At 41.7% G+C, this 22,354-nt stretch overlaps 2 protein-coding genes across 2 annotated transcripts; both read left to right on the top strand.

Annotated features, from left to right (window-relative positions):
• Positions 1-9,757: 9,757 nt before the first annotated feature.
• Positions 9,758-13,120, top strand: LOC103716845 (transcription factor PCF2-like). Its single transcript, XM_008805021.6, has one exon. The coding sequence runs from the start codon at positions 11,163-11,165 to the stop codon at positions 12,288-12,290; it is 1,128 nt and encodes a 375-aa protein (XP_008803243.2). The 5' UTR covers positions 9,758-11,162; the 3' UTR covers positions 12,291-13,120.
• Positions 13,121-16,258: 3,138 nt separating this feature from the next.
• On the top strand, positions 16,259-21,159 carry LOC103699310 (cucumisin-like). Its single transcript, XM_039123924.3, has 10 exons — positions 16,259-16,593; positions 16,692-16,780; positions 17,947-18,044; positions 18,131-18,274; positions 18,820-18,919; positions 19,023-19,533; positions 19,614-19,933; positions 20,032-20,143; positions 20,233-20,446; positions 20,537-21,159. The coding sequence occupies exons 1-10, from the start codon at positions 16,510-16,512 to the stop codon at positions 21,157-21,159; spliced, it is 2,295 nt and encodes a 764-aa protein (XP_038979852.2). The 5' UTR covers positions 16,259-16,509.
• Positions 21,160-22,354: the final 1,195 nt, after the last annotated feature.

Here is a 22,354-nt window from a genome sequence, read left to right as displayed (position 1 = left end):
GGCCTGGGCCTTGTTCAAACAAATGTCAATACGACAGGTAATGGTCCTGACTCTCGAGCATCCCACTTAAAATGAAATTTAGCTCGAATTTTTATGACAACAATGAAAGTAAGGTCCGAGCAGGCCTCGTGAGATGCCACTTGGCAGCTTCTTCATTGAGCGTTCATGTGGGTGCCGCAGCGGCCAGGCCGACTCTTCACCGCGAGAGCCAGTCCGGGTGCCCTGAGGACTGAGGGGTCCATGGGTTGGCATGCCTTTTGGGTCCTCACAAGGTTCACTGCAGAGTTCAACGCCCTACCGGTACAGCTCGCTACACCTATGAACACTGAGTAACATGCCAAGTCAGCCACTATTTTCAGCGCCAAAGTTTAGAGTGATCTCGCTTCAGTCAGCACATCTGATAAAAAAATCTTGGTTGGGATGAAAATCGACGTACTTCAATCCTCCATCCCGATAAAGATTCTACTCCGAGTCTTTCATCTTCTTGTCATATGAAGCCCTTATCTTAGCGGAAAGTCGACTTCGATAGAAAAATCGAGAAAATAGATCGTCAGATTCAAGCCCTTAAGGAGCAGACTTCGAAGTCGAGTAATAACCTCAACTTCTCCATGGAACCTCCCTTTTTTCAGCAAATTGTGGAAGAACCGATCCCACCTCGGTTCAAAATGCCTCATGTGGAGCCATATGACGGCATCGCAGATTTTTTAGATTATTTAGAGAGCTTCAAAGCTCTCACGATGTTGCATGGAACCACCAATGTCGTGCTTTACAAAGTTTTTTCTGCTACTTTTCGCAAAGTAGCTCGATTTTGGTTCTCAGGGCTTCAGCCCGAATCGATTAATTCTTTCGAGCAGCTTGGACATCTTTTTACCGCGCACTTCGTCTCTAGCCGAAGATAGCTTCGTGATTCCGATGGTTGCTCGATGCCAAGAAGAGGAAAAAAGAGTCTCTCAGAGATTACATCAACCGCTTCAATGCGGCGACGTTAGAAGTCCGTAATCTAGATCAGTCGATTGCCATGTCAATAATGACGGACGGTTTAAGGCCGTCTCGTTTCTTCTCTTTGGAAAAACGGTTTTTTGTAGACTTCGCCGAGATGTTGGCACGAGCTGAAAAGTATATCAGCACAGGAAACTATGGCCTTCCATCTGGAGGAATAAAAAAAAAATGATATGTGATTCGAGCCATATGTGGATTGGGCTGGGCTTCATTGTTTGTCCTGTTTAATAGATGGGCTTATTTTTTAGGCTCTGTCTGACCTGCTAAGTTTTAATTTTAAAATCTAGGTTCAGACCCATCCAAAAGTCTTGGGGCTCTAGTTAAGGTACATGTTGAGTTTCTTTTTGTTTAATTTTGTGTCAGATATGTTGCCACGCTTCTGCCCTGCTATATTTTCTATGCCGCATGCATAAATTGAGAATTCCCACACCTAGAAGTCAAGCTTCTGTGAAAAGGTATTCTTTTTCTCCTGGGGTCATCTTAGAGCAGCCAATGCTTCAGCAGGTAGACTCAAAGTTCGCTGCTAAAGAAACAGGGAAAAAAGGAAGAAAAAATCCTCTTGAAGGACTTCATTTCCTTTGGAATATAGTTACAATTTTTTGCATAAGTGGATATTGATGCATCACTATTAAACTTAGGGGCTGTTAGGTTATCTGTGAGTTTTTTCTAAAACAGAAAAATCATAAAACATGATTCTCTGTGAAACAGGTTTTGTGAAAGCGGGGAGACACTTTTCATAGAGCTCATTTTCTCATTTTTGACTGAAAAACTTTGGCAAAACTCATTCATTTTGTGTTTTCGGTGTTTTAGTGCAGCTTGTCATTAACTTGTCAACCAAACAACCCCTTAAACTCAACTGTTTTCCAACAACTTATGCCCATTTGTCAATGTCCCTGATGAGCATTCATCCAGTCGAGAAAGCTCGATACAAGTTGCTTATCAAGATCTCTTCAAAAGCAGCGGGGTTGATTTGCTTGTTATTTCCACATGAGCATACTCTGAGTCATATCCTTAGACGATGGTCGGTCTTCATAGCTGTGAACAACCTCTAAACTTGCTTATCTCCAACATTGCCTTTACTTGGCTGAAGTAGAACCCAACACTAGTCCAAGGTTTGTTCTCTGATGCTGTCCTAAGACATCTCCCAAGATTTTGTCGAACCATTCATTGCTTCTTATTAAGGGTCTTCCATTCCGTTTAGTTTATTGGTGCATTGGTCTTCAGTGGACACGAGTTTAAGATCAAACTCAACTGAATCAAGTTTTCAAGAAACCGCTCGAGTTTTAGCAAAAGCAGCTCTACAAGGTCGTACTGATTAGTTGTCAAAAGCTAGTTCGATCACACCTATTCCTAATCCTAAATAGAATGTAACGACGTAGGGATCTCATTTGAAGTAGGATTGAGCTATTATGATCAATCAATGACCTTTAAGGTACCCTATTTGATACAAGAGCATTGATAATTAGAATAGTTTTTAATCAAATACTTTTTCTGTTTTTAATTGCAATTAAAACATGACGGTTTTTTTATTGGGGCTACAAAATGACTGAAAAGTTTCCTAGGAAGGGGATGCCTTTTCATCATAAATGGTTGGAAAGCTAAGTATTTGTTAACCAAATGCCAAACATATTGAGTAAAGCCTGTCAGTTATTTGTTACCATCACCAAGGAATCCATATATTATCATCGTCAAGGATTTCTTGTAATTCAAACTGATTGAATAGTTGGAATTGGCAAAAATACAGGTTTGGTGCAATACATGTTGTAGAGACTATCGAAAGTTCTAAAAGTTGAAGCTTTGTACTCCAAAATAAATAAGAAAAAACCCTTCAAACAAATTACCTAAAACTGTTGCTGAAATTGCTTTTCAAGCCGCTATCACTGTGGGGATAGCCAAATTACCTAAAACATGCGATCCCTTTTGTTTTTTCTGCCATACTTCAGAGCATAGAAATCTGAAGGAATTCATCTACATACATACTTGAATGAGAGGAGTTTGCTCCTTTCATTGGCCCGTATTCTTCTTTTTGTAACTTGCCTTGTATTCTTGATCATATTATAACTTAGTGGCCATGACATGCATTTGATGAAGATTATTAGTTTATGTTTATTTAATTATCTGTTCATTGTAGTTTGATCTACATGCCGACCCTAGTTGTCTACTATTCAGTTTCCACCTGAAAATTTTGCTGAGAAAGTGAAGCTGACAGAGAACCAGTATGGACCCAAGGATTGTGTTACAAGCAAGGACACAAGCCTAATTTATCCAGGAATATCTTAACCTCACTCAGGTGGACTCCTTGTACCGGAGATACTACGCCAAGAAGGGTGAAGATGACACAACTGTTATTCATGCCAATCATTCATTTGGAAATGGTCGTTAATGATGCCTCTAGTTATCATACTAGAGGAATTACAGATAACTCAAGATCTCTATTTCTGCCCCCCTTTCTTTTAAACTTAATTGCGTCTCATTGGCCTCATATTGTCTCACCGCCAGCACTTTCAATTTCTACTAGTGCAATGAAATAAGGTATAATTGTCAGTTAGGTTTGGATTAAGCCAGTTGGTTCGAAGCCCAGATTGCACTAGGTCATTATTTTATCAAGTTCAGATTGGGTTGGAGCCATTTTGTAATTATTATAACATCGAACTTTTCTCAAGGCTCGAAATAAGTAAGCTGGAATTTAAAATTTTAAAACATAAATAATTTTTTCGTGCTATTGAGAGCATAATTACCTTGTTTCAGTTCAAAGTCGCAATCAACAATTTGTTCTTCATTAACGAATTAAGCTGAGAAAATTAAAATATATCGATTTTATAGTTATGATATTAAACTTTATATTAATTTATTAAATATCTGGTGAGAGAAGTTGATTTGAACGAATTAGAAGGTATGAGATAAATTATATAGAAGCACATTTCAAGAGAGTCAGAAGGAGCTATATCAGTTGCTTGACTGAATTTAAGAATTAATTGTTTTGGAAAAGAATTAATTGCATAAATCTTCATATAGAATTCATAATCTACTCAAACATTCAAATTGCATTAAACCATATTATGATCTGATTTTTAGTAATTGACAATTCACCCTACTTCAGTGAATTGGAAAACTACTACTTGAAAGACAAGAGGGTGATCTCTTTTCTTCAGCTCATATTGGATAGAGAAGAAGGTTCATGTACTCATAAAAAGCACACTTCCTGAATTGCCACCAACTTTTTCTTAACGCTTCCCGAAATCCCCTCAACCCACAATCACAAAAGGTGGTCTGACCAACTGAAGAAAAGCTCATAAATTGAGTGAGCTGGTGAGGATAAAAACTCATGCAGATTGGATAAATTCCATGTGGTGTCAGAAAGTGGAAAAGAGAGATCAGCAGGCAGGCAAACATGTGGGTCACCATGGTGGTGCCATGGGCAGTTGATGGAAGTAAAGGAAGCTTTCAATGGTGGGAATCTCACCAATCCAACAGCTCATACAATGGCTTGTCACTTGCTTTCCAAACCTTCTTTATCTTATTGATGCCAGGTTTTTATTTCCAGGATTATTAGTATCCCATATCATGGAGTCCAACGACTCCACCTGTGTCTTTTTTTGAGTGAAAATGGAGGAAGGATTCCCCACTTGCGTCGAGCCAAAAAAAAAAAGTCTGCTTATTTAATGCAGTATCCTTAGTGACATGGGTCAGCTTTTGTGTGGAAAGTTATGAGGGCTCTCCTGCGTCCCGTTTAGGGGGGGGGGGGGGGGGGGGGGGGGGGCGGGGGTGCACAGAAGAGACCCATTGTTGTTGGCTAGAAGCTACCAGTCAAATTGCTTCCTCTGGTATACGCTCAGCACCGTAGGGTCTTCTTTTTGGTTGCATGGTGTGTGAGTGCATGATGCGGGGAAAAGAGCTCCACATTTTTTTTCAAGTGTGAGTACCCGAGCCAACAAATCAATCAATAGGTATGCTATTCGAAGTAGATCGATCGTATTAGCCTGAGATCCATAATAAATATCAAAAAAAATATAGAGAATTGCGAGAGAAAAATAATTAAAAAAATATTTAGAAGAGAAAAACTAAATTTATTCACAAGAAAATAAAAGCTGATATAATAAGTTTGACTCTCCTTATAAAGATGCCTCACTGAAGAGACTTTACGTACAAAAAGAATTCTCTCCTTACGAAAAAGAATTCTCCTCCTCTCTCAACTAAAGAATTTTTTCCAAGCTTCCTCATGTAACTCTCCCCCCTATTTATAAAACTATACTTTCTCTCCTGCTATAAAACAAAAATATTACTATCCCACTCTAATTGAAAAAACAAACCCAAATATATTTAACCTAAGGCTTAACCTAACTAAAATGGACTAGTATTATAAGACAAACTAGTCCAACTACTATTGGAAGAAGAAACAAAAATAAACTAGGAATAGACTTCTAATATAAGTAGAATAAGCAATGGATCTCCAACAGTTATCTGGTCGGATTTATTTGATGGGACCACAATTGAGTTGGTCTTATATCTTGTGTTTTTAGTTTTGTATGTGATTGGACTATTTTTTATTGGAATAAGTATCTAATATTGGGGAAATATTATCGATGGCCTAAAACAACTAGGATAGTGGTTGAGTCCAAAGTTCAAAGGCAAGTAAATTAATTTTAGCTCTTGGATAAGTAGATTTTATTTGCGTATGAATTATGATGAATTTGATGACCGATATTTTGACCTATTCTTTGTTGACACTACTCTATATGTGTGAGGATAAGATTATGCATATTTCATCTTTCTTAGATCGTGCAATGTGAGGAGTTTTGTGCATTGGAATGCTCTTTTTCTATAGCTGTAATTATTTCTATTAGCTATGCCTATTTTAGTTCATTCTAGCCTGCTTAGATGCATGATGAATACTCGAGATACAAGCTAGTGTTAATAAATCACATCTAGATGTATATTTATGGGCAACAACTAGTGCAGAAGATGGGACTACGCTATATGCAACGAGGATGGTTGCATGTTGCCCTGCCTTATGATTGCAGCATGTTGAGTATGTGCTATTAATCCTTATCATTGACATTTTTTTATTATGCTTCGCATAGATTAGTAGTCAATTTTTTAGACTTTCCAAATGACATGTCAATAATCATAGTAGATATCTGTGGTGGCCCCAAACAATATATATATATATATATATATATATATATATATATATATATATATATATATATATATATATATATATATATATATATATATATATATATATATATATATATATATATATATGCGCGCACGCACGAACAACAGTAAGTTACAAATTCCTCCTATCAGATTATGGATAAATTATACTTATTTCTAATAGTTTGAAAATTCTACACTTACCTTTTAAGATTTATTTTTATCCAGTACTTTAACCCATAACTTAACAGAATGTTAGTCAAACCATTAATTTTAAACAAGACCCAAATACAATATTGGAAAACCATTAAAAATGATCAAAATGACCTTATGTGATATAACAATCATCCAAAGATATTAAAAAAACGTATGCATCCTCCTTCCTATTTAAAGGTAATTTCAACTTTCATATTAGTATATGGTTTTACTAACGCCGTTCATTTAATTAGATATAAGTGTAGGTTTTACAACATATTGGACGTAAGCATAATAAATATAAATCTAAAGAAAGTTTTTGCGTAGGCACATATCCACTATGATTTAGTGACGTGGCGCACTAACATTTTTGTGTCAATGACATATGCTTCAGTATGATTAAGCAACTTTCCAAACTTTATAGTATAGAAATTTTATATTAAAAATTATGGAGCTAATGTGTAATCATCTCCCAATTTTGCAACAACGGCTAACTTATCATGTATAAGCTGTTAAACAAATGGATCAAAGAAACTTTTACATTCCAATCTGTAACTTTTGTGAAAAACATGGTTCACTTAGCCAATAAATCGACAAAGACTTAAAAAAAGCATGTACCCATGAGCTTGTGCAATTGTTTATTTGAGATATCTATATGGTCGCGGTATGGTTGCATAATAGGAAGAGATCGCATATCCTTTACCTGCTACATTTACTGCCACGTCAGAAACTGACACGTGCCACCACACGAGTGTAAGAGGTCCCCACGGCATGGCTCCAGAGAGCGTGGGCCCCCTCCGGCCCCTGTGAGGAGGACAAGTGGAGGCCCGCAACCATGACTTGGGGCGGTGCACGGATCGCTACGTACAGCGTCGTCTAGTGTCCATCGTTTATGGCCAGGACTATTGGAATATCTAATCCTATTGGCGGGGCTTACAGCCCAGCTGATTCTGTCCTGGGCCAGGCAAAGGCCGGTGGCGGGGCTGATCACGCCTTACACGTGGCCCCACCCGGCGGACCCAACCACGCAGCCCAGCATGGGACCTACGTCACATGCATAATATTTTATAATCTTCAATTGGTTATCGCTATTTGTTAAACCTCCGTCAACTTTGCCGCTGTTTTGTGTTTCTTCTTTTACTTTGTGTATGATATTTTAAAGTTTTGTACAGCTTGTCTCATACTTGGATAGACATCATTATAGATAAAAATAAAGTTCCACCTTTTCCTAAAAACTAGTAGTTAATTTTTATATAAACTTTATCTCAAAAAAAAAAAAAAAATGCCGAAGGTGTGCATATACTTAGCATTCGTCACTAACTTAATGCATGAGAACAATGGATTATCGAACACAAGGCGCAGATGATCCTGACTTTCCTGCCCTATGGGCAAAATAGAATTGTCTACAACAACTAGTGGTATATTGTGGTGGCCCTCCTCACACCAACAGGAAAGGGACGAGTTATGTATGTGGTTCCACGGGAGTAGTACTTGATATACTTGCATTTTCTAAGTTGTATATTAGGCATCTAGTGGTACCTTGTGTACCAATTTAGAGCTCTCAATTAATCTTTGCAGCTCAAGTTCAACAGAGATACGCAAGCTCAAATTGGAATTGACTTGATATATATTTTAACAAGGCTTGAACTTGATTCAAAGCCTCAAATTAAATTCGAGCTTGGCTTCAACATGAAGGGCTTAACTGCTCTTGGTTTGATAAGGTTCATCATTGTTTTGTAACATTATGTATGGTATACATATTAGTTAGCATATAACCGATCATTGAATACAAATTCCGAGCTTTGGTCTGATCAGCACACGGACAATCTTTCATGAACCTTTGAAGTGAGCCTGATCTGGCTGGAACTCGAGCAGCTCAATTCTAATGATTTCAAATTTATTGAGGTCAGCGAGCCCATAAAATTACCTGATATTAGCTCAGCTTGAAAGCATGCGCGATTATGCTTGACAAATAACAAACGAGTTGGCTTGATCTCACATTTCAGGCTCATGATTGATGCGGACTTGAACTTGATTATACCCAATTACTTGATCTGTCCCCATTGCTAGGCATCACAACTCATGGGGCCGATGAGTTATCCAAGTTATAATCTTGGTGGTATCCTCACGCAAACCCCACTCTTTGTTTGGAGCCTTGCAAGTACTGATTTTTCTAGAAAAGAAATAATTGTGACATTGGAAAAATGAATACCGAGTTTCTCTTAGCAATGCCATGTTTGATTGGTTGACATTTCTCAGTAACTATAGCACAAGTGTCTCCTATTTTCCTGCAACTTATTTGCATAGTATTTGCAATCAGATATGCATTCTCATGACAAAGGTGAACCATCTTATGCTGATTGCAAGACAAATGCTTGTTCATTTAACTAACAAATATGTTATGACTAAGCGATGACAAATTAAGGTGAGACAGATAGGAGATAAAAAGGTCTCGAGGACATGCACTAATCCAAACCATCCAACATCTAACGAGGTTTGATCATCTCTAACTAGACAATAAAAGAAAATAAAAAGCTTAGATAACATGGTACAAAATGAACCAGATGAGTTGTAGAACGGCATAGACAATGCACCTTGTATTGGTTTGCACAACTTAATTGGAAGGAATGTATGCATACAATGGGAAAGATAAATATTCAGGAAATTAAGGTGGTACATATGTCCTATCAGAACACAAATATGCCTTTCTTAGAAAAGCACGTAGGCAGATATGTGTGAGCCCAAGTTGGTACCATTTGGAGGTAACTTATTTGAATTGTTTCTCTTTCATTTAAATTTGGCCCAAGTAGTTAATAAGGATATTGGGGCTTAATGAAGCCGACCAAGGCGCACAAATAAATGGTATGTGAAGAACTAAAATTAACTTAATAGTGCGTTTGTCTATCTATTTCTTTGAGGGCCTGCTTGGATAATCAAGTAGGATTTGGATTGAGTTTTCTACTGGATTCATGGACTAGAAAATCCATTTAAGCATAGCCCATAATAATCAAGCACTCTCGATTTGAATCCTATGGGAAGGGAAAAAAAAATCTCTATACAATTTTTTTTTCTTCCTATAGACCAATAAACATACAGATTGAGATTTATGGATAGGTCTTTACAAGATATGGGCTAAGTTCGCCAACAAGGTTGATTGCTGTAAGATATTTCTGCTGAAACATCCAAACAATCATTCAAATAACCCAATGAACGACTTACTACATTCGTTGTTGGAACGAATGTTTGGTACAATTTCCTTAGCAACATTCAATTTATTATATATATATATATAGGGAAACTGCTAATACTACGTCACAAACATCGAATACTATACAGATAATCCTTTTGGAGATGCAAACCTCTGAGTGAATTGCCATGAATATTTTTTGCAACTTTCCTTCTACAATCTTTAAGCATACGTTAAGAGTAACATTTTAAAATTACAAGTTTAGACAAGGTTGGCGGTCCGGGTCATGCCAAAACGTTATTGCATGCCCATCATACACGCCATTGCTCAAGCTTTTATCAAGGGAAAACACGATGTCAGACGCGGGACCCACACCATCGGCTATTCGGTGGTCCCAACCCCAGTTGGTTCCAGCTGGCTGTACCTGCAGCCCGCGACCGTAGGATCCGACATCCAAACGGTAAATCCCCCACCTTGCCCCGATAATCCCCGGGCGGGACCCAGTTCCCTATGCCAGGTGCACCCCACTTTTATAATTCCACCGACTGCGTTGTCGACACGTGTCCACCAGCGTGTAGGGGCCCACACTCTCCTCTCACTGCTTCCGCGTGATATTTGGCGCGGGGACCACAAGCCAGTTGGACACCGTGCCCGGAGCCCCGAGATGGGCAACCCACCCGCCACGCACCCAGCGACACCAGTTGTTGGGCGGGCAGCCTACCAGGACCACCACCCCCGCCGGCCCCACCCTCCTACAAAATCGAGTCTCACCTCGGTTTTCATCTCCTTTCTTTTACTTTTGTCCGGGGTGGCCGCTGGGCCCAGCCCACGGAGTGGTGAGCACCACGGCTGACGTGATGCATGAGAGGTCGGCAGCCTGGGGCGGCGACGACCCCTCCATAGGGCTTTTTGGGGGTGCCTTTTGGAAAGAGAGGTACTAACCTCAGCTACTCCAGTCCGTCGTGTGTGGTGTAGAACGGAAAATGCTCTCATCTCTTGGCTACCTCGATCCGCTAGATATGAAATGGACAACAAATCCCTTCACGTATTGATGACTTTAGGAAAAAAAAACGAAAAAAATTAAAAAAAAAACAAAAAGCAATTCACGTGACTGGCGCACAAAACCGCGGTTTGGCGCTCGTTCCGGGTACGTATGGGGATACGCCAGACGGTACAAATAAAAGTGGGCTGGGCCCAGAAGCGCACATCGGGAAGACAAGTTTGGCGAAGTTTCTCCGGGGAGCGCAAAAAGGGAACGAGGGAAGGAGAGAAGTACGGGAATCCTCATCCGCAGGCCCTTCCCCTCCCTTTAAAAAATCTACCGTATGTATATCTGGAGCTTAATTCACCCTGGTGCGCATCGCCCAAACTTGACCCGGTGGACCGTGGTCCTGATCGGACGGCCAGCAGGTAGAGTTGGTGGGGCCCATCTCGGGAAAGAGTCGCATCGCCGCAGGGTGGGGAGGGATTGGAGGAATGAAAGGAGGCGCCGGGTGGGTTCTAGGGTTTTGCTCGCACGCGCCTTTTGTGTGTCTGAGTGATCTGTTATTTGGGAGGGCGAGTGGAGGGAAGGGGAAAATATGTAAGCGTTTTCGAAGTGGGGAGGGGGACGGAGGCCGAGATGGATTCGCAGAAGCAGGAGAAGGAGGAGGACGACGACTGCCGGAGAACCGACCTAAGAATGGCCGGCGGCGGCAGCAGCGGAGGAGGAGGCGGCGGCGGCAGCAGCGGAGGTGGAGGCGGCGGCGGCGGCAGCGGGATGACACTGCCGCCCCGGACCGCCATACCGGTCCACCGGTTCATAATCCCCAAACCGGAGCCTATCGACATGAGGGGAGGGTTCCAGATTCTCCGGCGGCCGACCGGGCGGACCAAGGATCGGCACACGAAGGTGGAGGGCCGGGGAAGGAGAATCCGGATGCCGGCCCCGTGCGCCGCCCGGATCTTCCAGCTGACCCGGGAGCTCGGCCACAAGTCCGACGGCGAGACCATCCGGTGGCTCCTCCAGCACGCGGAGCCGGCGATCATCGCAGCCACGGGCTCCGGCACGGTCCCGGCCATCGCTACCAACGTCGGCGGGACCCTCAAGATCCCCAGCGAGGCCCCGTCGACAGCGCCAGTGACTTCCACCTCCACCCCTGCCGCGGTCGCCGCCGGGGAGGAGGCCACCAAGAAGAGGCGGCGAAAGCTCCAGCCCTCCCGCGCTGCTGGGGCCGGCGTAGCCGCGGCGGCGGTCTACTACCCCGTCCAGGACCCGTTGCTCCCGGGCAGCGGTGCGGCATCCATGTCCACGGGGCTGGCACCCATCGCGGCGGCGCAGGGTATGGTGCCGATGTGGGCCGCCACCGCGGGCGGCAGAGTGATACCGCCTGGGGCGTTGTGGATGCTCCCGCCGCCCTCTGCCATAGCAGGGCCTTCGAGCCAGCCACAGCTTTGGACGTTCCCGTCGGTCCCACAGATCATCAACCTGGCAACGGCCCGGACCATCTCGGCCGCCACGGTGTTCCCCCCCGTAGCCGTTCCCCCCGCGGCGGAGCCGCCGTCGTCCGCCGCAGCGGCCGGAAGTTCCGCGGCGAGCGCGCCGGCGGCCGGAGGAGATAGGGCAGAGCTCCAGCTGATGGGCGAGTCCGGCGAGCAACGCCACCGCCAAGATGAAAGTCAGAAGGAGAATCACGAGGAGGAGGAGGAGGAGGAGGATGAGGAGGAGGAGGAGGAGGAGGAGCTCTCTGAGAGCAGTCCCGAAGATTAAACTATTTTTTCACACAGAGAACTTCTCCCCCTTCTTCTTCGTCTTTCTTTTTTTATTTTTAAATTTTTGTTGAACTTAAATTAAAATGGTCTGTAGTTCCGGGAAGCACCGCGGCCATGGACGACATCCGGCCATTTCTCTGTAGCTCGGGGTCGGCGCATGCGCACGTGCGAGATACGTGCTCTTTAACTTTTACTCAGCTGCTTTTTAACTCGTGTGGAGTTGGTGGTCCCGGGGTAGAGGTAGGGTCCTGAGAGGGTGGGAAGGTGGGCGGCTGGACCGTGGACCGTGCTTGGGGAATGGGAAAGGGGTGGGGCTGCGTGAGTGGGCCACGACCTGTCCGTCGCGGGTTGGTTCGGGCCCCCAAGAGCGTGAGGAGGAGGTTTGGGGTGGGAAATTGGGGGCGGGCGAGATGATGTTGTGGTGGTCTCGGCGGCACCGGGAGGGTGGAAAGGTTGGGGAGGTTCTTGTTATGTTGGGTGGATGGGGCCCAAGGAGGTGTGTGGCCGTGTGGGGTGGGTATTTGGGTACACTCGTGCGGTCCTTAGTGGAGTCGGGGGAGTGGGTTGTAGCGTGGGATCGGGTCTCCAGAGGGACACGTGGATGTGGGTGACGTGGACCCGGAATATCCTTCAGCTTCTAGTCTTGTAAAAGGCTCCCCCGTCTCTCAGTTGTTAACTGTTGTTTTGAGTTGCATGTCTGATGGATCATTTAACGGAGAGGAGGTGGTGGATGTGTTTTATTTTCTAATCAGGTGTATCATTTGGAATGAGGGTTTAGGCTTGTATGTTTTTTCTCCCTTTCTCCGAGCTAATCAGAAGCTTTGTATCTTTCTGGTCTTGTGAACTGTGGTTGTGGAATCTTATGTTGTTCTGACTTCCTGAGTTAGGTATCTGCATGGTGTGTGTTTTGTGGGGTCACAATTGGAGGCGTTGATGGCTGAGTCGGTATTGGATGAGAAAAACTTTTATTTTTGGTGGCATGCTGTTGATCCAGCACCAAGGCTGGATGAAGTCCAATCAAGTGGGTCTTGTTCCAATCTGAATCCATTCATTGGTTGTTGCGTGTTTGCAAGCTCAAAGGAAAAACTGGCGCGTGGAAAGAAGGGTGAGCCAGTGAGTTTGGTCAGAATTTGATTTACGTGGGATCCACCAACGGAGTGCAAATCTAGGACTGTTTTCATGAAGACGGTATTCAACAGCGCACCAATGTCACGGTTGGAAAGAATTCAATGCATTTCAACTGTAGTTAAAAAGAGAGAACACAAGATCTTTGACGAGGCCCCCAGGGCACCGGCCAAGCTACACGTATCTCACTGGCTGGGAGCGGTTCATAGACTCTTGGTTAATCGTAAGATTGTTCTCCGTTGGTTGGCACCCCGCTTTCCATGGGGGGCCCTAGGTTCGATTGATGCTTGTGGCAAATACGTACTGTATTGTTGCAGAAAAAGAGAACAGGAAAAGAAAATCTAAAGACCACAGTTTCAGGGTGAGGCGGGATTGGTATCTGCATGAATATGCCCCGGTTCAGAGTCTGGACAATTCCATCAGAGAGAGAGAGAGAGAGATGGGATTTCATGGATGAGAATAAACTTTTGTTGGTATATCATGTATGCGTTCAGGCAATTGCCTATGCTGATGTGTCTTAGTTGTCAATTTTTCAGCTAGGATACGTACCCTCCAGAAGGGGATGCTTCCAACATAATTCAGGTGCAAAAGATTTTTCATGGATCAAATATTTCCATAGGAATTGCACAAAAAAAAAAGAAAATCCAATTTTGATGAATATATTGTGCAACAAAAGGACAATGTTTCTCATGTTAATTAGTGAGAACTTAAATTAGTCCTCAACTAATCCTACTAAATGATTTTTCACTTATAAGAGGTGGCACTAGTTGTGATAATAGTTTTGATGGTTTTGAAATTTTATTTAGTTGCGCTCGATATATAAACTCAGTCGAGTAAAACATAAGGAATACTAAATTATAGGTTCGAGTTTTCTATTTCTAAATTTTCAATACGTGATCCTAGTAATGATGTAAAATCATCTAACGGTTCACGAATCTTCTAGTTTAGCTCTCCACTTGTATGATTTTGTTTGGTCCTTTTTCTAGTTCAAGCAGTATCTCTTGCTATCTATAACATTAAGTTGTATGAATGAAGTCTCTTTACTTACTCAAGTACTGGTTACTCTATCATTTTTATTTGGTCTACTGGTGGTATAAAGGTCATATTTTATTACCATACGAATAATTACATCTGTACAACTTACATTTTTTTTTCTTCCCTTAAAGTCAATTCCTTTAGCATCCTTACGTGAATAATTTACAAAATTTTGTTCTACTAAAATTCTGACATTGACTTGAACATCTGATTTATTAGTAGGATCCTATAAACGATAAAAAACTGCTAACCTAACCGTGAAAATATTACTTTTGAAGAGTGCAAGTTTGTATACCTCTCTCTCTCTCTCTCTCTCTCTCTCTCTCTCTACATACACACACACACACACACACACATATATATATATATATATATATATATATATATATATATATATATATATATATATATATATATATATATATATATATATATATATCTTTTCCCAGCAAAGTTTCATCATAGTGAGTCCAAAGACAAAGAAGTCTAGTTACTTGCTGTTCCTCGGCTTTGCTGCTAGAGCAATAACATCTAAGAAGCGAGTTCTATCATAGCTTTAGAGAACTTGTCCGAATTCTTCGTCTTTTGCAAAAGTCCCAACATAGTTAAGACTTCGCAATAGACAGAATAACAGAACTCTCTCTCTCTCTCTCTCTCTCTCTCTATATATATATATATATATATATATATATAATATACACACATATATGTATAAACATAAGCATAGTTTGCCTACATACCCGAAAACACAAAAACAAAAAACTAAGACAGAATAATTTGCTATTTGTGAATATACTAAAGTTAAAATGCAAACTTTTTGGAAAAAAAAGACCGATATAATTAGCGATAGGGATGAAACCGAGCCATGCTCGATTGGTTGAACATGCACTCAGTAAAGGGTTTTAAATTTATTGTAGCCTAAATTTTAGAATAAGCTTGACTCATTTAATCCTTCAACCAAGCCTAATTCAAGCTTGATTTGAACGAAAAAGCACCAGCACGATTATTCAAATCAAGCTGAAATCCGTTTGAGCCAGTATTGAGCTCCAAGTAAGTCCTGGTTCAACCTTGAATTAATGTTTGATTCAAACATTAATAATGGAATAAAAATAGAAAAAAATTAAGATGTCTTATCAATTCATAAGATACAACAATTTAGCTAAGTTCAATCGGTTAAAACACTTTCAATCACTTATGTACTGGTTCACCTTCTTAAGGCCCTAGCAAGCCAAACGACCAAATATCTAACCCGGAGTCTAGACTATTGTTGGGCCAGTTCTTCATGGTAAATGAACTCGGAAAATTTCACATGAAAGGGTATGCAAGTAGTCAGACTATTACCAATTAATAACCTTCACTCATTGTCAGAGAGAACAGCGAATTCTTTTTCTTTATAGCAAACAAATCACAATGCTTATATGACATCTTATTATCTAATAATCAGGATGTCATTAGTTCTTGAGCTAAACTAAAACATGGGTCATGGGTCAAGCCAAGGTCCCAAGAACAGACTTTAGAGTAGACCGTTGACCAGATCGTCGGCCTCCATCCGAAAAAAAAAGTGGACTGTTCACTTTGGAAAGCCCATCCATACTTCTTCCTTTTCCTTTCGTTGCCAGGCTCATGGACAGTCGGCACTGCAGCGGGACTATCAACCAACTGTCCGCAAAGTCATCATGCAGAACATGACAACAAAAACGCAAAGGACTCTATTTACAACGTCGCTTAAAAACCTTGGAAACTCAAATCCTCCGTCTGTTTGCTAGTTCTCATCTCAAATATGATGAGGAAGTAAGAGTCAATGACCGAAAAAGGAACGAATTGGAGAGGACAACGAGAAGAGGTTTGATACTGGTGATTGTTCTCATCTATTTGGTGGCGGAGGTAGCCAAGTGATGCTCATTATCTAGTTGTCAACGGAGAGGGCAAAGAGTCATTGTTTGGAAGACGCTAATAGGCTGGCTTATAAATAGCTCAGATCTCCATGCCAATGGGGCATCTGTGGTTGAATCGAATCTGTTCAGGGAAGCGTTCCGAGTGTTTTAGGACTCCTATCAATGGCCACGAAGCCATTTTTCCTTCTTTATACGGTTTTAGTTGCATCCTTCCTGATATGTTGTCATTGCACTGAGGAAAGAAAGGTAATATTTTCTTCTTTGTTTTTTTGGTACTTCTCTTTTCCTATTTTCAGTATGAGTTCGCAAGGAGTTTTTTAATTTATTAACTGAGCTGGGTGCAGGTCCACATTGTGTACATGGGGGAAAAGCCTAGGGGTGGGTTTGCTGCCAAGTCAATGCATCACTCCATCTTAGAAGCTGCCCTTGGAAGGTCACTACATATAGTTTGGCTAGTTGTAGTTATCCAATAGTCTGTGCTGATAAGAAATTAGCTTGCAAGGTTACATTGCGCCAAATTGTTTTTAAATTGATTCAAATATCCCAAACATATTCCTAAAAAGTTATGAAGCTTGTTCATCTCTTCTACTAGTTGAAAACCGTACATGTTAATAGGGGGACAACTGGATTGGACTCACTAAAGAATAACATTGTGATAATATGATAGGACTATCCTGGTCGCATGCGACATACTCCATGCACACATACACAAAAAATGAAAAAGCTTAATAGCATGAAAAAATTATTCATCTATTTCCTAGTCTAAATACTAGTGAAAGGATACATGTGATCTCAATTGATTTAAAGACTTTTTATTATAAATGAATAGATAACAACACGATCACTCTTCTTGGTGCAGTTGCTTCAAAATTTTTTCTTATTATGCAAGCAAGACCCAACCAAAAGCCTATAAATACCCAGAAAATATAATATTTATAGGAGAGACGCTATTATTCATAGTTCTTCAAGTAAACCTTTTCTGGCTTTCATTTCATGCAATGTCTTGTATAATTTTGTGGAGGTAATGATCCATTGGAATACTTGATAAAATCACAGCTGTCAAGATCATATCCCTTACCTAAACAGAAAATCAAATTAAAAAGTGTGAAATAAAGATTATATGCTTTTTATCTATAAATTTTAATGTTATTATCTCCATATTAAATTATATTATAAAGATATTTTCACCATATTATATATCATGGTTATTTAGGGATATTAACTAAGTTTGTAATGCTTAGCTATTTCATTGATCTATAGTTTTTATGTGTACATTAGCAATGCATTTCTTGTCTTTCATGATTTTTCCCAATGAGATCTCAGAACAATAGATGTACTTAACATGTAGCAAAAGTATGTATTGCTGATAATAGCTCAAGAATAAAGTTTGTTATAATGAGTCTTTACCTTTTCATATGGTTCAACTCATGGTCTCATAGCTTAGTAATTAAAATATAGCATCATTCATTTGGAAAACCAAAAAATAATAGACACTTTAAATTCTAGCTTTTTGTTAAATAAATTCCAATTTATTGGGCAGCATTAAGATAGGTGTTATCCTAAATATGCTAACAAGTTATGGTGGTCCCCTAACTGCAGTTCTTCTGGTGCCAAAGAGTCTCTTGTGTACAGTTATGGGAGAAGCTTCAATGGATTTGCTGCTAGGTTGACTGACAACGAAGCTACAAGGATTCAGGGTAAGAATTACTAAGCAATAAGACATGCATCATTTGATTAGGTTAAATGTTCTCGTTCCCTTACTCATTTCTATATGTGACCGCAGAGATGGATGGAGTGGTCTCTGTTCTTCCAAATACCATAATCAAGCTTCATACCACGAAGTCATGGGATTTCATGGGTCTTACGCTTGGTGGAACTGTACGCTTTCCTAGTGAAGGAGATGTCATCGTTGGACTGCTTGACACAGGTATATATTGACGTAATTTGCTTGGCCGCACCACACACTAGCTCTGCCCTCCCAGTTCCTTAAATTCAATCAAAATATCATTTCAGCAGCCAATAACAAACAAACATCACTCCAATCTAAATACATGATTAAAGTATATCAAACATACCATATCCCTCGTTGTATCAAACGTTATATCCAATCTTTCTTCCATCACAAAAAAAAAAGGATCATCTGCACCTTTCTGGTTCAATACTTCGCCGCATCTTACAGCTTCCATCTATGTTAACACGAGTTCTCCTCTCTTTTGCACTCTGTGGTGCTAAGCAAAACAGTCATCAATATCTTGTGCCTTTGCCACCTTCAGCTTTCCCTAACGATTCGTGGTGAGGTGATTCATGGACCCATTCCTCATATGCACCTATTTTTCTTCCATCTTCAATCCTTTCTTCATGATGGCCATTTTATGCACTTGGATCCTTTTTCATCTCCTAAAATTCTAATCCATACATCCCACCACGTAGATCTAGGAATTTAATCTGAAGATCATGCATCTGAATTTTCAGGAATTTGGCCGGAGTCTGATAGTTTCAGTGATAAGGACATGGGTCCCCCACCTGCCAAATGGAAAGGGATCTGTCAAGGCTCAAACTTCACTTGCAACAAGTAATCCCTCTTTCTTCTCTGTCCATTGTTAAGAGGCAGAAAATATGACCCTAGGTGCAAGCATCTAACCACTTCATTACTTCTGAACGATTCCCTGCAACAGCAAGATCATTGGAGGAAGGTACTACAATAGTGAAGGTATCTACGCCAGCACGGACTTCAAATCCCCGAGAGACTCTGAGGGACATGGCACACACACTTCCTCCACTGCTGCAGGAGCACTGGTGCCCGACACTAGCTACTTTGGCCTGGCATTTGGCACTGCAAGAGGTGGAGTACCAAAAGCAAGGATTGCAATGTACAAAGTGTGCTGGAGCTTTGGATGTGCATCAGCTGACATCTTGGCTGCATTTGATGATGCCATTGCTGATGGAGTTGACATACTGTCCGTCTCCCTCGGAGGACCCCCTCGTCCTTTCTTCCGCGATCCCATAGCCATCGGGTCGTTCCATGCGATGAAGAATGGCATCTTAACAGCCAATTCTGCAGGCAATTCTGGTCCTGACCCACGAACAGTGACTAATGTCGCTCCTTGGACAATCACTGTTGCCGCGAGCTCCATCGACAGGAAATTTATAGCCAAAGTTGCCCTCGGCAATGGACAGATCTTCATTGTGAGTACTGGATCCTATTTTATAGATTTAAAATCTAAAAGTTACTAGCTTATCTTGCTTAATATGATCCCAACATGTAGGGAAACTCCATTAATCGATTCGCGCTCGTGGGCACGTATTCATTGATATATGGGGGAGGTGCTCCAAACATCTCAGCAGGTGCATCAGGTGATATCTCCAAGCATTGCTTTCCTGGTAGTCTGAATTCCTACAAAACAGAGCACAAGATAGTGCTTTGCGACAGCATTTCGGATGGTTCTGGTGTCTTGATGGCCCATGGTCTTGGAGTCATCATGAGCGACTCGGAGTACTCCGACTTGGCCTTCTCTTACCCATTACCTGCAACTGTGATCAGCGTAGAAGATGGTGCGCAAATATTGGCATACATCCAGTCCACTAGGTACGTAAGAGGATTGCAGCAAATCAATGATCTCATTTTCTCTGATGCTAATTAGCTGCTCCTGTTTTACTGAACACACGAGCTCAATCCCATGTCAGCAATCCTTTTGCAACAATCTTGATGGGCGAGACAATTGAAGATGTCATGGCTCCAACTGTGGTCTCGTTCTCATCTAGAGGACCCAATACAGTCGTCCCCGACATGCTCAAGGTACCACCCGTTCCTTGCTTCATTTGAATTCATTCCTCTATCCCCATTAGTACTGTCATGAGATTCTGAATAACTGGCAATATCGACAGCCCGATCTGACTGCACCTGGCGTAGATATTCTCGCTGCCTGGTCTCCGGTGGCGCCACCTTCGGTCTCCGAAGACGACCCACTGAGAGTGAAGTATAATGTGATCTCCGGCACGTCCATGTCTTGTCCTCACGTTAGCGGCGCTGCTGCCTACATCAAATCGGCACACCCCGGGTGGTCGCCTGCTGCCATCAAGTCTGCTCTCATGACAACTGGTAAAGCAAACGGGATCAAGAAAATGGAGCTTTTCTTTGCGTTTCATAAGTTCGATTTCACCTGAAGATGACTAATATCATGGTTTGCAGCGACTGTCATGGATCCAAGGAAGAACGCAGATGCCGAGTTTGCCTACGGCGCAGGCCAGATCGACCCGAGAAAGGCTCTGACTCCAGGATTGATCTTTGATGCATCCGAGAAAGATTACGTCGACTTCCTCTGCAAGCAGGGCTACAACACGAGCACTCTTAGGCTGGTCACCGGTGACTCGAGCACTTGCCCGAACACCACCACCATCGGGAATGCATGGGGCCTCAACTACCCATCCTTTGCGCTATCTGTGATTGATGGGCAGAGAATTCTAGGGGTCTTTCCTCGGACGGTGACCAACGTGGGAGCGCCGAACTCGACGTACTACGCCTCTTGGGCTGCGCCATATCCTTTGACGGTCAGCGTCACCCCTTCGCTCCTTTCCTTCTCTTCTGTTGGGGAGACGAAGTCCTTTACCGTTACGGTCCGTGGTGGAGCTATATCGCAGCAATTCATTTCTGGGTACATCGTATGGAGGGATGCGACGCATACCGTGAGGATGCCGCTCGTGGTGTACACAACGCTTCCTCCTGATGATGATGAACCGATGGCTGCTCGCGTGCGACGATCGTTTGACGGCTCCTCCAGGCACCACAATAATGGGATCCTTGGTGCCAATTAATTAATTGACAACATCCCTACTGTTACTTCTCTGCTTAATATCATCTGTGGTCTGTAATAAGATTGCCTGTGATAGTGCCACTGGCAACAGAGAGTGAATCTATTCTGCAATTGTTCAGTTGCATGGGAAAGAAGAATTACATGCATGTTTGATGCAATAAAACTTATATAATCTCTTTTCATTACGTCTTTTTTTTGGAAAAACAGCAGGGTTTTGCTGCTAAAGCATTTCATTGCATGATCAAATAATACGGATTAAAGGAGGGTTCAAGACCCTCGAATCCAAAATAATTTTGAGCAAGGCGCCTACACAACAAGTCATCATAAATGAAATTGATAGGGGAGAGAGAGGGAGAGAGAGAGAGAGAGAGATAAGACAAGATAGAGGAGAAGGATATCTAATGTACTTTTGAACTGAACTGCAATGCATCATCGAGAGTCATCGTCTCTCTTTAAGCACTCGTGCTGGGCTTGTAAAGAAAAAAAAAGGGAGGATACGTGCGTTCTCTTCTGATTAAAGACTTTTTACTATAAATGAGTAGATAACAGCACATTCACTCATTTTGGTGCAGTTGCTTAATTTAAATATTTTCTTATTCTTTGATAAAGGAAAGCAGCACGTAACCAAAAGCCTATAATTATAGAGAAAATATAATATCTAACTGCGGGGCCGCTAAACAAAGACGGAGTCACGGTATGGAGTTCGTGCAGGGATGCTATTATTCACAGTTGTTCGAGCAAACCTTACTTAGCTCTAGTTTCATGCAATATTTTGTAGAGTTGTCTCAATTCATAATTTGTAGAGACAATGATCCATGGGAACACTTGATAAAACTACAGCTGCCAGAATATGCCTTAAATAAATGGAAAACCAAAAAGCAAGAAATCCGGTTTGTAAAATTTTTAGTAAAATTATTGATAGACCTCTCTAGGTTTGGATCATTTACAGTTAGATCCCAAAAGTTTAAAAGTGCCAACTAGCGACCAAAACTTCAAATTCATTATAATGTGGCCCAGTCATCTGTCTATGTTATAAAACGTCACAATGTGAGGATCATTTGACAACTAAACTTTTGTAAAGCTGCAGAACTGCCCTTCCCACTAATCTAGCAGAGGTCTCTTATTTTGGCATGAATTGAAAGATAATGCTAGGTAGATGAATGATTAAGGATGGAGTGCTTTGAGATCTATATCAA

This window comes from Phoenix dactylifera, chromosome 3 (genome assembly GCF_051530095.1).
Source record: "Phoenix dactylifera cultivar Ajwa chromosome 3, Ajwa_hap1_PhDact_Kaust_v1.1, whole genome shotgun sequence".
Classification (NCBI taxonomy): Eukaryota; Viridiplantae; Streptophyta; class Magnoliopsida; order Arecales; family Arecaceae; genus Phoenix; species Phoenix dactylifera.
This window is presented reverse-complemented; position numbering and strand designations above follow the sequence as displayed.

Coding starts and splice junctions, on each gene's coding strand:
- LOC103699310 (XM_039123924.3), top strand. CDS start 16,510: ATGGCCACGAAGCCATTTTTCCTTCTTTATACGGTTTTAGTTGCATCC. Junction 18,275..18,819: donor CGTTGGACTGCTTGACACAG/GTATATATTGAC, acceptor CTGAATTTTCAG/GAATTTGGCCGGAGTCTGAT. Junction 20,144..20,232: donor TCGTCCCCGACATGCTCAAG/GTACCACCCGTT, acceptor CAATATCGACAG/CCCGATCTGACTGCACCTGG.
- LOC103716845 (XM_008805021.6), top strand. CDS start 11,163: ATGGATTCGCAGAAGCAGGAGAAGGAGGAGGACGACGACTGCCGGAGA.